Source organism: Aegilops tauschii, chromosome 5 (assembly GCF_002575655.3).
Source record: "Aegilops tauschii subsp. strangulata cultivar AL8/78 chromosome 5, Aet v6.0, whole genome shotgun sequence".
Classification (NCBI taxonomy): Eukaryota; Viridiplantae; Streptophyta; class Magnoliopsida; order Poales; family Poaceae; genus Aegilops; species Aegilops tauschii.
This window is the reverse complement of record NC_053039.3, coordinates 288,094,743-288,109,022: the sequence shown is the minus strand read 5'-3', so window position 1 is coordinate 288,109,022 and position 14,280 is coordinate 288,094,743. Positions and strand designations below refer to the sequence as shown.

The following is a 14,280-nucleotide window of genomic DNA, read 5'->3' as shown; positions in this document are numbered from 1 at the left end:
TGTCAAGTACCCTTCCACAGTTCTGGTCATGGAACATTTCCCATAGCTTGGACAAACATCTCTGAAGAACTGGAGGCCAGGGCCCATCAACCCACTCTACAACACCACAATTCACACCATTTGCCTGCATTTGTAAATGTGATAAGTTAGTGCAAGTGGAGTACTAGCTAATTTCAGTGCCATGATTAACTTGAAATTTTCTAACTATGAAGATATGATAAGTTATTACAATGCCATGATTAAGTTTGCAAAATAACAAAAACCCATTAGTGACTTTCATATCAGTAACAAACTGCTGCTTCAATTGAGGCCAGTGAACATCAATATCTAACCTGGACTGGGCAGCCATAGAAACGCCTTCCTGTTACAGTGCCTTCAAAAGCAACACGCTTAACATGCCTCATTTGGTGCAGAATGCACTTGGGTTCAGAAAGCTCAAGTTGGCCACAGAAAAGGGGCTCCACAATGGTGTCTGGTTCCTCCTGCAACCAAAAGAACAATGGTTTCAATCACCACTCAATACCACAATCAACTTGCACTGTTCATTAACCCTAAACAGTGAAAAAATCCCCAAATCAGCATGAACCCTAACACTGTACAGAGATGAACCCTAGGTTAGCTCAATCCCCACCCTCACTAATCAAGAAACATATCACAGAGAACTCCACAAAGACAACAACAACACTAAACTAAGCAAGATCCATGGCTGTAGCCTAGGCCTACTAGCATTTAACCATAACCCTAACCCTAGGTGGCAAAGGAGAACTTACCATCAGTCCCATGTCCATGCTGACGACCTCGCACTCCTCCTCCGAGCTCGTTTCCTCGTCGTTCCAGGAAGGCATGGCGGCAAGGAGGTCGACGGCGACCGACCTCAAAGACGGCGAGCGGCGGCGAGCTCGTGAGCTACTGGAGCAGGGGAGTGGGAGCAGGGGAGAGAGCGAGCAGCGAGTGGGAGCAGGGTGGGGTATTTACCCTGGTTCCGACCGGACCGCACGGGCTAACAGCCGTCAATTGCCGCGCCGTGAGCGCGCGTGGCCTGACATGTGGGTCCAGGCGGTCAGAAAAACGGTTCAATCGCTAGTCACGAGCGTTTTGGGTTTTTTGGAACAGCGGACCGCGTGACTGGTAGGTTTCTGAGAAAAATTAAAAAGTAGTAGTTTTTTGGAACCCTAGCCTGTAAACGAGTAGTTTTATGCTATTTACTCGAGAATTATAGATCAAAAGGATTCAACATGTAGACATTTGAATGAACATGAAGAAGGAGTGGATCCAAACAGATCAACTAAAGACAAACACCGGCCGAATCCTGTGAGATCCGCCAGAGACACACGTCCACAAGCCCTCTGATGGCTCTAAACACATCATCAGAATGGGGGCTAAGAAAATAGAACCTTATTAAGCTACCTCTCGCCTCGTCTTCGTAAGCAGGACAAAACCCCTAAATGAACTCACATCAACACATAAAAACGAAGCAAGATCCCTACCGCCAGCAAGGACCGGGGTTCACTCCTACTTGTGAGTTGCGTTGGGATTTCTTCAACGAGGACATGATGATGCAATACAGTAGAGATAAGTATTTCCCTCAGTTAAGAACCAAGGTTATCAATTCAGTAGGAGAACCACACAGAACCTCGTTAACAACGCCTGCACACACAAAATCAAATACTTGCACCCAACGCAAACAAGAGGATTGTCAATCCCCTTGGCGATTACTTGCAAGGATTAAATCTTATAGTGGTAGATAATAAATTGCGAAGATAAAGTAAAATAAAATAGAAAAAGTGCAGCAAAGTATTTTTTTATGTTTTATATATGATAAAAGTAGACCCAGGGGCCATAGTTTTCACTAGAGGACACATACCATATGGTGGGTAAACAAATTATTGTTTGGTAATTGATAGAAAAGCGCATAGTTATGACGATATTCAAGGCAATGATCATGCATATAGGCATCACCTTCAAGACAAGTAGACCGATTCCTGCCTGCATCTACTACTATTACTCCACCCATCGACCGCTATCCAACATGCATCTAGGGTATTAAGTTAATAAAAACGGAGTAACGTCTTAAGCAAGATGACTTGATGTAGACAAAGTAAACTCAACTAATATGAATAAACCTCAAAGTTTTATCCTTAATGGTAACAATACAAATACGTGTCTGTTCCCTTTCTGTCACTGGGATCGAGCACCGCAATATTGAACCCATCACAAAGCAGCTTCCCACTGAAGATAAATCAAACTAGTTGGCCAAACCAAATGAATATATCAGAGAGAAATACAAAGCTATAACAATCATGCATAATAAAGTTCATAAAAGACTCCATTAATATCATAAACCCATAATTCATCGGATCCCAACAAACACACCGCAAAAGAAGATTACATCGGATAGAACGCCAAGAAGATCAAGGAGAACATGGTATTGAAGATCAAAGAGAGAGAATAAGCCATCTAGGTACTACCTATGGAACCGTAGGTCTGTGGTAAACTACTCATGCGTCATCGGTAGGGCAACAAGGATGATGTAGAAGCCCTTCGTCATCGATTCCCCCTCCGACAGAGTACCGAAAAGACCTCCAGATGGGATCACAGATGTAACGACCAAACCTCGAAGGATTTGAGTCTCTGTGCTTACCGTGCTAGTCCCTGGATCGAACTCGCTAGCACACACAGTATAGATGAATACCAGAATAGCAAGTGCATCATTTATTACAACGTATGATCCAGAGTATATAAAATAAAACAATCTGCATGGCACTTGGCTAGCTTTATTCAATGAAAGAGCAGAAAGTAGCAGAAAATAATGATGAGTCCCATCATAGCCCACTGGCGATGCTGAGTGCAGACTCGCGACCCTAACGGTACCTTACTCTTCATTTGAATATCCTGCAACATGAGACGTTGCAGCCATATAGGTCAATACTTTGAATGTATTGGCAAGTTACACAGGAGTAATAATAAAGCAGACCTACATGTATATGCATAGTATATCAAAAGGAAGGCTTGAGGGTTTATTTTTGCAGAAAGCTGATTTTTTCCTCATAACTACCTAATAGTCAATTTTTTATTTAGTTCTTTTAGTACTACAATTATATACGCAAGGTTGAGTTGGCAAAAAAATCAACTCCAACCTACCCTTTATTAAGTTGCCCAACAAATTTATTAAGTGTCACATCTGTCAAGATCATCCAACAACTGTAATGGCATAGTCGCTCAAATTTACCCATAACCGGGGGCACGGCTAATCATGATTAGTTTTAATACTCTGCAGAGTTTTGCACACTTTACCCACTAGACTCAACCCGAAGATTGAGACGAAGTCTTTCAGAAGCAGTCACCTCCACCCCCGGCAGCCGGTACACCTACTCATATCTACATCTGCGAGCTTACCTGGGCGAGGATCCCACAACCTACTCAACTAAGCCAGAGCCCATTTAGCTAGTGGTTGCGCATGGAAGCTACTAGTCACTAAGCCTGTCTGATCTTTTTGAGCCTGGGCGGCCGTCCACTTACATTCAGAGGGTATAAACCATGATGTTCTTGAAACCACCCTTCAATACCAATTCCGCCCAGAGGTGAATTAAGTCCTTAATTACTACTCAATTTGTTATATTTATAATCCTCACATAAGCTCAATGAATACACGAACTACCCCCGTCTACAAAGCATAGCAAACTACAACCACCACGATTTGCAAAACACGGGAAGATAGCTCAACAGCATAGCAAAATAATATAATAATCCTATACATGCATATATTCATAGTGTGATATAACTACATGCACAGAAAACAATAGGTAAAGGATGATCAACATGTAACTTGCCTTGGTTCTGGTTCAGAAAGTCACACTCCTGACAATAGCTCGCGTCGCACTCTGGACAATCTACACGTTTCACACCATTCAACAAATCAATCATCGGAACACGAATAGAACCAAAATAAAACCAACAGCAAGAAACACATTTTTGAAACTCAACAACAGCAGCATAAGATCACCTAAAAAGCACTACGGTCACAACGCAAAAAGAATCACTTAATACCGACAAACGGTTTGAGAGTTATGGCCTCCGAAAGATTTGATTCAATTTCAAACGAATTCAAATTTGAATAGTGCAAACATGTGCAAAGTTGGTACGGTGATAATGTGGTGATTTTTGTGAGTGCACAGGAAAAAGAATTACCTAAATTGGAGCTATAGACTAAAAGATATAGCTAGTTGATTTTTGGATGAAAATCTGTGAAAAACAAAAAGAAACAGAAATCTCCTGGGCACTGTAGTGAACTCATGTGCTGTTCCTGTAGCGAACTGCCACGTGTCAGCCCATGATTGGCTGGGTGCGTGTGCTCACCAGAAGCAGAGGACGGCGGCGGTGGTCTCGGGCATCGGCGGCGGCGCTTCTCCGGCGAAGACGAAGGGACGGACGGGTGCAGCGTTGAGTGGCGGAGGTGGTGGTGGTGAGTACGGCGACGGGGCGTCCTCTACAGACGGCGGCGTCGCGAACTCCGTCGAGCTCCGGTGAAGTCGGCCGGCGTGTTCCTCTCTCTCTGCTGTGTTTTCGGCAACACAAAGACGTTAGGCGAGGGAGGCTTCGAGCGGGGAATCGAGTGGAGCAGGAGGTGTGGCTGGAGATGCTCTTACGGCGGCGAAAACGTTCGGCGAACGGCGGCGGTCGGCGGAGCTTCTCCCGAGATCCAAAACGAGCTCGGGCAAAGCGTCGGCAGCAACAGGGGTCGGGAAGGGGTTGCGTGGTCTCCCCTAGGGCTTTGCCTCGCGTGCGGTGTCTCTAGTGGACACGGGATGGACCAGGAGCGCGAGGTCGATCCGGCTCGGCCTCGGCTGGGCGTGCGAGGCGCGTGTGGTCCGACCGGAGGAAGGGGATGGGTGCAGGGCCTGCTGGTCAGCGCCTGGGGCGAGGTGGATCGGGCGCGGGCGAGCGATGCGGGTCAGGTGCGGGCGTACTGCTTCGGCAACGAGTGCGAGCGAGCAGGCTGCGGGGCTGGCAGTTGGCCGGGCCGCGGTTGCTGGGCCGCGCGGTGCGCTGCGCTACGGTTTTCTTTTTTTAATGAAGACAACAGTAGAAAACAAAATAAATAAAATAACATACACAATATAAAATCTAAATAAAAATATCTAGACACACAGTAAAAATAGCCCTATAGCTATAAACTACAGGAACACTAGTTCCAATACTAATGCAATTTTAGAAATTCATTTTGATGCAAAAGGCCACACAAACAGTAAAATAACACACAAATAAAATATTTTGGAGATTGCAAAAATTACCAGAACGTATCAAATGAACTGGAAATAATATTCTGCACATTATGAACATTTTAAAACAGGGGAGAAGTCATGTTATCTCCGTTCCAATAAATTGCCTTTAGTTGCATAATGATTCGAATATTGCAGAAAGACAAATAATGCAATAAAAATATGATATGCATATGAATGATCTAATAACATCCTAATTTAGGAAAATTGGGATGTTACAAACCTACCCCCTTAAGATGAATCTCGCCCTCGAGATTCGGGCTGGTTAGCAAATAGGTGTGGGTGATCCTGCCTGAGATCTTCCTCTCGTTCCCAGGTAGCTTCCTCCTCTGTGTGATGATTCCACTGAACCTTGCATAACTTGATTGTCTTGGTGAGAGTAACTCTCTCTGCTGTCTCCAGAATCTTAACAGGCTTCTCCTCATATGTCAAATCACTCTCCAACTGAATTGCCTCAAGTGGCACCGTGTCCCTCAATGGAACATCCATCATCTCTGCATGGCACTTCTTCAACTGAGATACATGAAACACATTATGAACTCCAGACAAGGATTCTGGCAACTCCAGCTGATAAGCTACCTCTCCTCTTCGCTCCAAGATCTTATAAGGCCCCACAAAGCGTGGTGCTAACTTACCTTTAATTCCAAACCTCTTAATTCCATGAAGTGGTGAAACTCTAAGATATGCACGGTCTCCTACCTCATATGTCACCTCCTTACGTTTTGCATCTGCATAACTCTTCTTTCTGGACTGTGCTATCTTCAGCCTGTCAAGAATCAACTTGACCTTCTCCTCAGCATCTCTGATCAAGTCTGGCCCAAAGAACTGACGCTATCATCCCACATCAATGGTGTCCTGCACTTCCTACCATACAATACCTCAAATGGTGCCATCTTCAGACTAGCCTGGTAACTGTTATTATATGAGAACTCTGCATAAGGTAAATTATCATCCCAACTGGACCCATAGTCCAAAGCACAAGCTCTCAACATATCCTCCAAAATCTGATTTACCCTCTCTGTCTGCCCATCTGTCTGTGGATGGAAAGTTGTACTGAACTCCAGCCTGGTGCCCAAGGATTCATGCAATTGACGCCAAAATTTGGATGTGAACTGAGTACCTCTATCAGACACTACCTTCCTTGGAACTCCATGCAGACAAACAATTTTAGACATATAAATTTTTGCTAGCTGAGCACTGGTATAAGTAGTCTTTACCGGGATGAAGTGAGCAACTTTAGTCAAACGATCAACGACTACCCAAATAGAATCATAACCTGACCGAGTCCTGGGTAAACCTGTAATGAAGTCCATACCAATCTCATCCCACTTCCAATCAGGTATAGGCAATGGTTGTAACAAACCTGCTGGTCGCTGATGTTCTGCTTTAACTCTCTGGCACACATCACATGTTGCAATATATCCAGCAATTTCCCTCTTCAGGCTAGGCCACCAAAATCTTTCCCTCAAATCCAAATACATCTTAGTATTACCTGGGTGAATAGAATAAGGTGAATCATGCGCCTCCTGAAGAATCAACTTCCTGATATCTGCATCTTGAGGTACACAAATACGCTTCTCAAACCATATGGCTCCATGTTCATCCTCATGGAAACCTTCTGCCTTACCTTTAGCCATATTCTCTTTTATCTCAGCAATCTCCTTATCACCCTTTTGAGCTTCTCTGATCCTGTCAAGCAAAGTAGGCTTTACCTCAAGTATTGCCAAATATCCCTTAGGAACCATCTCCAACCTGAGATTCCTGAACTGTTCACATAACTCGGGTGGCATATTATCAATATTAACTGCATTAACATGGCTCCTACGACTCAATGCATCAGCAACAACATTAGCCTTACCAGGATGATACTGCACATTCAAATCATAATCCTTAATAAGCTCCAACCATCTCCTCTGCCTGAGGTTCAAATCCTTCTGAGTAAAAATATACTTCAAGCTCTTATGATCAGTAAATATATCACAATGATTACCAATAAGATATGGCCTCCAAGTTTTCAAGGCATGCACAACTGAGGCTAACTCCAAATCATGTGTAGGATAATTATGCTCATGATTCTTAAGCTGACATGAAGCATATGAAACAACTTTACCTTCCTGCATCAAAACACTCCCAAGTCCTTGATGAGAAGCATCACAATATACCTGGAAGTCCTTATGTATATCCGGCAGAGTTAAGACTGGTGCTGTAACCAAATGCTGCTTCAACTCCTGAAAACTGGCTTCACATTCATCAGTCCAAACAAATTTCTTCTCTTTCTTCAGCAATTCAGTCATAGGCTTTGCGATCTTGGAAAAGTTCTCAATAAACCTCCTGTAATAACCTACAAGGCCCAAAAAGCTGCGAATCTCTCCAACTGTCGTGGGTGTCTCCCACTCTCTAACTGCAGCAACCTTAGATGGATCAACTGCAACTCCATTACCTGACACAACATGTCCAAGGAATGCTACCTCATCCAGCCAAAACTCACATTTGCTGAACTTGGCATATAGCTGATGTTCCCTCAGTTTCTCCATTACCAAACGCAGATGCACCTCATGCTCTTGCTTATTCTTGGAGAACACTAATATATCATCAATGAAAACAACCACAAATTTATCCAAGAACTCCATAAACACCTTGTTCATCATATTCATGAAGTATGCAGGAGCGTTAGTCAATCCAAATGACATAACATTATATTCATACAACCCATACCTCGTAGTAAAAGCAGTCTTTGGAATATCTTGCTCACGAACCTTCAATTGATGATAACCAGAACGAAGGTCAATCTTAGAAAACACAGTAGCTCCCTCCAACTGATCAAACAGATCATTTATCATAGGCAAAGGATACTTATTCTTAATGGTTACCTCATTCAGAGAACGATAATCAACACACATCCTCAAGGTCCCATCCTTCTTCTCCACAAACAAAACCGAAGCTCCCTAAAGGTGCGTTATATCGACTAGGGGGGGGGGTGAATAGGCGTTTTTTATGAATTCTTCACTAAGGAATTTGCGGGTGAGGAAATTCCTTAGCGAAGAACTACTTGCAGCGGAATAAGTACTCAAAAGTAAACATAACAGAACACAAGCATGGTCATCATGATGAAATGAAGACAAGCACAGAGTACAGAAAGCGTAATCACAGGATAACACAGGATGAAGACAAACAGACTGAAGAAATTGAACTGAGGAAATTTAGAAAGACTTCAGTCAAAGTCTTCAAACACAGATATGACAGGCACACAACACAGTAATAAGGAAATGAAAGAGTTGAGGAAATAGAACCAGTAGGCTTGGTGAAGACAATGATTTGGTAGACCAGTTCCAACTGGTGTCTCAGTTGTACATCTGGTTGGAGCGGCTAGGTATTTAAACCTGAGGACACACAGTCCTCACCGTATTCTCCTTGAGCTAAGGTCACACAAACCTCGCCCAATCACTCGTGGTAAGTCTTCAGGTGACTTCCGAACCTTCACAAACTCGGTCACTCGGCGATCCACAATTCCTCTTGGATGCTCTAGACCATGACGCCTAACCATCTGGAAGAAGCACAATCTTCAAAGGTAACAAGCATCGGATCCACGCAGGATCAATCTCTTCAGTGATGCTCAATCACTTTGGGTTTGTAGGTGTTTGGGTTTTCCTCACTTGATGATTTTCGCTCAAAGTCCTCGGAGGATGGGATGCTCTCAAATGACAAGTGTCAGTTTCTCTCAGAGCAGCCAACCAGCTAGTGGTTGTAGGGGGCGGCTATTTATAGCCTAGGGAGCAGCCCGACATGATAAGACATAAATGCCCTTCAATGATATGACCGTTAGGTGGGTAGATATTTTGGGACAGCTGGCGCATAGCACAGCAACGGTCGGAAAATTGAGTATCAAATTCCTCAGGGCTATCATGTTCCTCACTGTGTAGGCAATCCACAATGGCGAATTCCTAACTCCTCAGTCAGAACAAATTCCTCAGAGACCAGAAGAGCTTCGTCTCTGTCACTGAAGAATATGACTGAACTGTATGAGATTTCCAATGGCTTCACTCGAAGGGATTGGTAGGTGTAGGATTTTGAGTTGAGCATCACATGGAAATTTTTCCTTAGTATTTCCTTGACCCCCTTTAACAGTACGGTGTTTCATATGACTCAAGAAATAGAAAATGAAACTACGAAAACAAAAGTCTTCACGCTTCATGTTCCTCAAATGAATACCAAGTCTTCAAGGTCACACCAATTTCTTCACTTTCAAAGTCTTCAGAAAAACTTCAGAAATCCAGAGTCTTCAGTCGAAGAACTTCATTTTTAGGGGTCGACTTTCTCTGTAAATATCAAACTCCTCATAGACTTATAGACCTGTGTACACTCACAAACGCATCAGTCCCTTAACCTATAAGTCTTCAATACACGAAAATCACTAAGGGGCACTAGATGCACTTACAATCTCCCCCTTTTTGGTGATTGATGACAATATAGGTTAAGTTTTCAACGGGGATAAACATATGAAGTGTAAATACTGATATTGAGGAATTTGATTGCAAGATATAGAAGAACTCCCCCTGAAGATGTGCATAGTGAGGAATTTGCTTTTGAAGCAACGCACACTTGAAGAGTTGAATCATGGAGATCTCCTCCTATATCTTGTAATTCATACACGCATTTGACATATAATATGAAGAATTTGAAATGCATGATGAAATATGGTGACTGATGTAATTCAGCATGCGTGCAATAACATTAACGAGGAATAAGCATGCAGAAGAACACATTAAAAGTATCAGGCCACCATAGAGTTTAAGTTTACAACTCGATCCAGCAAAGTCATGAGAAGAACGAGAGTTGTAATTTAAAAAAAACGCCCATAGAAGATAGACTGTAAGTGCATCTAGTGCCCCTTAGTGATTTTGGTGTATTGAAGACTTATAGGTTAAGGGACTAATGTGTTTATGAGTGTACACAGGTCTATAAGTCTATGAGGAGTTTGATATTTACAGAGAAAGTCGACCCCTAAAAATGAAGTTCTTCAACTGAAGACTTTGGTATTTCTGAAGACTTTCTAAAGACTTTGAAAGTGAAGAAATTGGTGTGACCTTGAAGACTTGGTATTCATTTGAGGAACATGAAGCGTGAAGACTTTTGTTTTCATAGTTTAATTTTCTCTTTCTTGAGTCATAGGAAACACCGTACTATTAAAGGGGGTCGAGGAAATACTAAGGAAAAATTTCCATGTGATGCTCAACTCAAAATCCTACACCTACCAATCCCTTCGAGTGAAGCCATTGGAAATCTCATACAGTTCAGTCATATTCTTCAGTGACAGAGACGAAGCTCTTCTGGTCTCTGAGGAATTTGTTCTGACTGAGGAGTTAGGAATTCGCCAGTGCGGATTGCCTACACAGTGAGGAACATGATAGCCCTGAGGAATTTGAGCCTCATATTTCCGACCGTTGCTGTGCTACGCGCCAGCTGTCCCAAAATATCTTATCCACCTAACGGTCATATCATTGAAGGGCATTTATGTCTTATCATGTCGGGCTGCTCCCTAGGCTATAAATAGCCGCCCCCTACAACCACTAGCTGGTTGGCTGCTCCGAGAGAAACCGACACTTGTCATTTGAGAGCATCCCATCCTCCGAGGACTTTGAGCGAAAATCATCAAGTGAGGAAAAACCCAAACCCAAACACCTACAAACCCAAAGTGATTGAGCATCACTGAAGAGATTGATCCTGTGTGGATCCGACACTTGTTACCTTTGAAGACTGTGCTTCTTCTAGACGGTTAGGCGTCAAGGTCTAGAGCATCCAAGAGGAAATTGTGGATTGCCGAGTGATCGAGTTTGTGAAGGTTCAGAAGTCACCTGAAGACTTACCACGAGTGATTGGGCGAGGTCTGTGTGACCTTAGCTCAAGGGGAATACGGTGAGGACTAGGTGTCCTGGACTGTGTGTTCAAGACTGGGTGTCCGGGACTGTGTGTCCTCAGGTTTAAATACCTAGCCGCCCTAACCAGATGTACAACTGAGACAACAGTTGGAACTGGTTTACCAAATCATTGTCTTCACCGAGCTTACTAGTTCTATTTCCTCAACTCTTTCATTTCCTCATAACTGTGTTGTGCACTTGTTCATATCTGTGTTTGAAGACTTTGACTGAATACTTTCTCAATTTCCTCAGTTCAATTTCCTCAGTCTGTTTGTCTTCATCCTGTGATTACGCTTTCTGTACTCTGTGCTTGTCTTCATTTCATCATGATGACTATGCTTGTGTTCTGCTATGCATACTTTTGAGTACTTATTCCGCTGCAAGTAGTTCTTCGCTAAGGAATTTCCTCACCCACAAATTCCTCAGTGAAGAATTCATAAAAATCGCGTATTCACCCCCCTCTAGTTGATATAACGCACTTTCAATTGGTATCAGAGCAAGGTATTCCCTTGTTCTGTGTGATTTTGGTTTAACCGCCTGGAGTTTTAGTTATGTCGACCGCAGGAATGATCAAGGTCTCTGCTGGGTGTCCTACCTTCGATGGGACGGACTACCCCTACTGGAAGAATAAGATGCGAATGCATCTTGAGGCAAGTGATAATGATCTCTGGTATGTTGTGGAAAATGGTGTTCCCTCTGTCTCACCCTCACTGAACGCTACCGATGTGTAGAGATTCAAGGAACTCGATTCTCAGCGAAGAATATCATATGTGGCCATCTGAGCAAAGGACAGTATGGAAGAGTGAGTGCTTTGGAAACTGCTAAGCTCATCTGGGATAGGCTGTCCAAAGTGAATGAAGGAGTCTCAACTCAGCGTGACTCTCGAGTTGATGTTCTTCGCAATCTCTTCAACCGCTTCAAAAGACTCGACAATGAAAATGTTCAACAAACCTTCGATCGCCTCACTGACATCTCAAATGAGCTTCAAGCACTTGGTGCCACTGACATCACCGACCATGAGGTGGTGAAGAAATTATTGAGATCGCTTGATTCCTCATTTGATACTCAGGCTTTGATGATACAAGAACGTGCTGATTACAAGTCACTTGATCCCGCTGATATCCTCGAGAGGCTAAATACTCATGAATTCCAGCTTGCTGAAAAGAGAGATCTCTATGGTTCGAGCTATGGCAGATCACGTGCACTGAAGGCCAAGGCAGCTTCTGAGTCTGAAGATGAAGACTCTGACAGCAGCCTTGGTGATCCTGAAGAACTGAGCCATGATCTAGCACTGCTAGTGAAGAAATTCCAGAAGTTCTCAAGACGTGGTCGCTTTGGAAGACCCTCAAGGAGCAATGATTCCTCATCCAGTGACTACAAGAAGAGGCTTTGTCACAAATGCAAGAAACCAGGACACTACATTCAAGATTGTCCTCAGTGGAAAAAGGAATAAAAGAAGAAGAAATACAAGGATTACAGTTCTGATGATGCGAAGAAAAAGAAGAAATCCTCAAAATCTTCATCATCAAAATCCTCAAAGTCTTCATCTCACAAGAAGAGCAGCTCCAAGAAGGCTCGGGCATTCATTGGCAAGGAAATGGACTCTGAGGCGGAATCTGAAGAAAATGAGGAAGAGGAGGCATCTGAGGATTCCGAATCCGGTGTGGCGAGCCTAGCCCTCGCTACTGCATTCGTCAGCAAGTCTATCTTCAACACTGAAGAAAATGACCTCACCAACAAGGCTGATGAAGGCAATGATGACTACGCTCCCACCTACTGCTTCATGGCAAAGGGTGCCAAGGTACCCAAATATTCCTCATCTGAATCAAGTGAAAATGAATCTGATGAAAACCTTAAGCCCAGCTATTCTAAACTTGCTAATATTGCTGTGAAACAACAAAGGGCCCTTGAAAAGGTTCAAAACATGCTAGACAAAAGTGATGATATGTTGGGTGAAGAAATGGATCGCACTAAAACCTTGACTGAAAATCTTCAGAGACTTCAGACTAGGTTTGACAACCTTCAAGGTCATCATAACACTCTCTTATCTGATCATGAGAAGCTTTCTTATGAATTTCTTCAAAGAAAGCAAGATCTTGAGAAGCTAAAAGTGAGTTATGAAGATCTTCAGAAGGAGCGCGATTCATTACTTGCTCAACAAATCAGCGGTGCTCAGGAAGAATTTGTTCCTCCATGTTTGAAATGCATTAAGCGTGAATCTGCTAATTCTTCACCTGAATGTTCAAATGCTTCTGATGCTACAAATTCCTCAACTGTCTTTGCTATCATTAATTCCTCATCTGAGGACATTGCTAGTATCACTAACGATGCAGGGCTGAAGGAATTGTACATGACAGGCATGTACAAAAGCCTCAATGGGCATCAGACTCTTTGTGATGTGCTTAAAAAGCAAATCCTCAACAGGAACCCTAGGAAAGAGGGTATTGCCTTTGAGAGGAAACTCAATGCTGATGGTACATATTAGAAGCCTGAGCAGTATCCCAAAACCTCATGGGTTGCTGTAAAGGGACCTCTAGTTGATCCATCTAATTTATCTGGCTTTACATGTGAATCTTCTCATTCCTCTGATGAGTCATTTGACTCCATCTACAAACTGTTTAAAAATCAGAATGGTGAAGTATTTGCTAGATATGTTGGCACTGACTGCAGGAACAGTTCCCCTATGAAGAAAATCTGGGTCCCCAAAAGGTGCCTTGAAAGTCTTCAGGTGAATGTCCTCATGACACCACCTGTGAAGAATAGGAACCCCAGATCAAATTCTTCATATGGATCCAAGTCCTCATACGGACCAAATTCCTCACATGGATCATATTCCTCAAGAGGATCAAAGTCCTCATATGAACATCATCATGCTAACAACTCTGTTTCGCAGGGAAGAGCCAAGGGCTATGAATATGAGCATTATTCTTCTAATCATTATGTTCATAAGTCCTCGAAGAATTTCTCTGCTTATTCATATGCTTACCCTAACCTCTCTTATGTGAAACGAAATGGATTGGCTTCTATGCCACCTTTTTTGTATGGAGCTCGCAGAGTGATGAACTCTTTGCCACCCCTTCAGATGT

General features: G+C 43.1%; 1 protein-coding gene across 1 annotated transcript in view; it reads right to left on the bottom strand.

Annotated features, from left to right (window-relative positions):
- Positions 1–5,287: 5,287 nt before the first annotated feature.
- Positions 5,288–14,280, bottom strand: part of LOC141022777 (uncharacterized) — a 33,829-nt gene continuing 24,836 nt past the window's right edge. Inside the window, exons 4-10 of the mRNA XM_073499034.1 lie at positions 7,720–7,860; positions 7,442–7,620; positions 6,949–7,147; positions 6,772–6,828; positions 5,979–6,091; positions 5,631–5,792; positions 5,288–5,323 (exon numbers count right to left, since the gene is read on the bottom strand). Of these exons, the coding sequence (XP_073355135.1) occupies positions 5,288–5,323; positions 5,631–5,792; positions 5,979–6,091; positions 6,772–6,828; positions 6,949–7,147; positions 7,442–7,620; positions 7,720–7,860 (887 nt within the window). The remainder of the gene's footprint in view (positions 5,324–5,630; positions 5,793–5,978; positions 6,092–6,771; positions 6,829–6,948; positions 7,148–7,441; positions 7,621–7,719; positions 7,861–14,280) is intronic.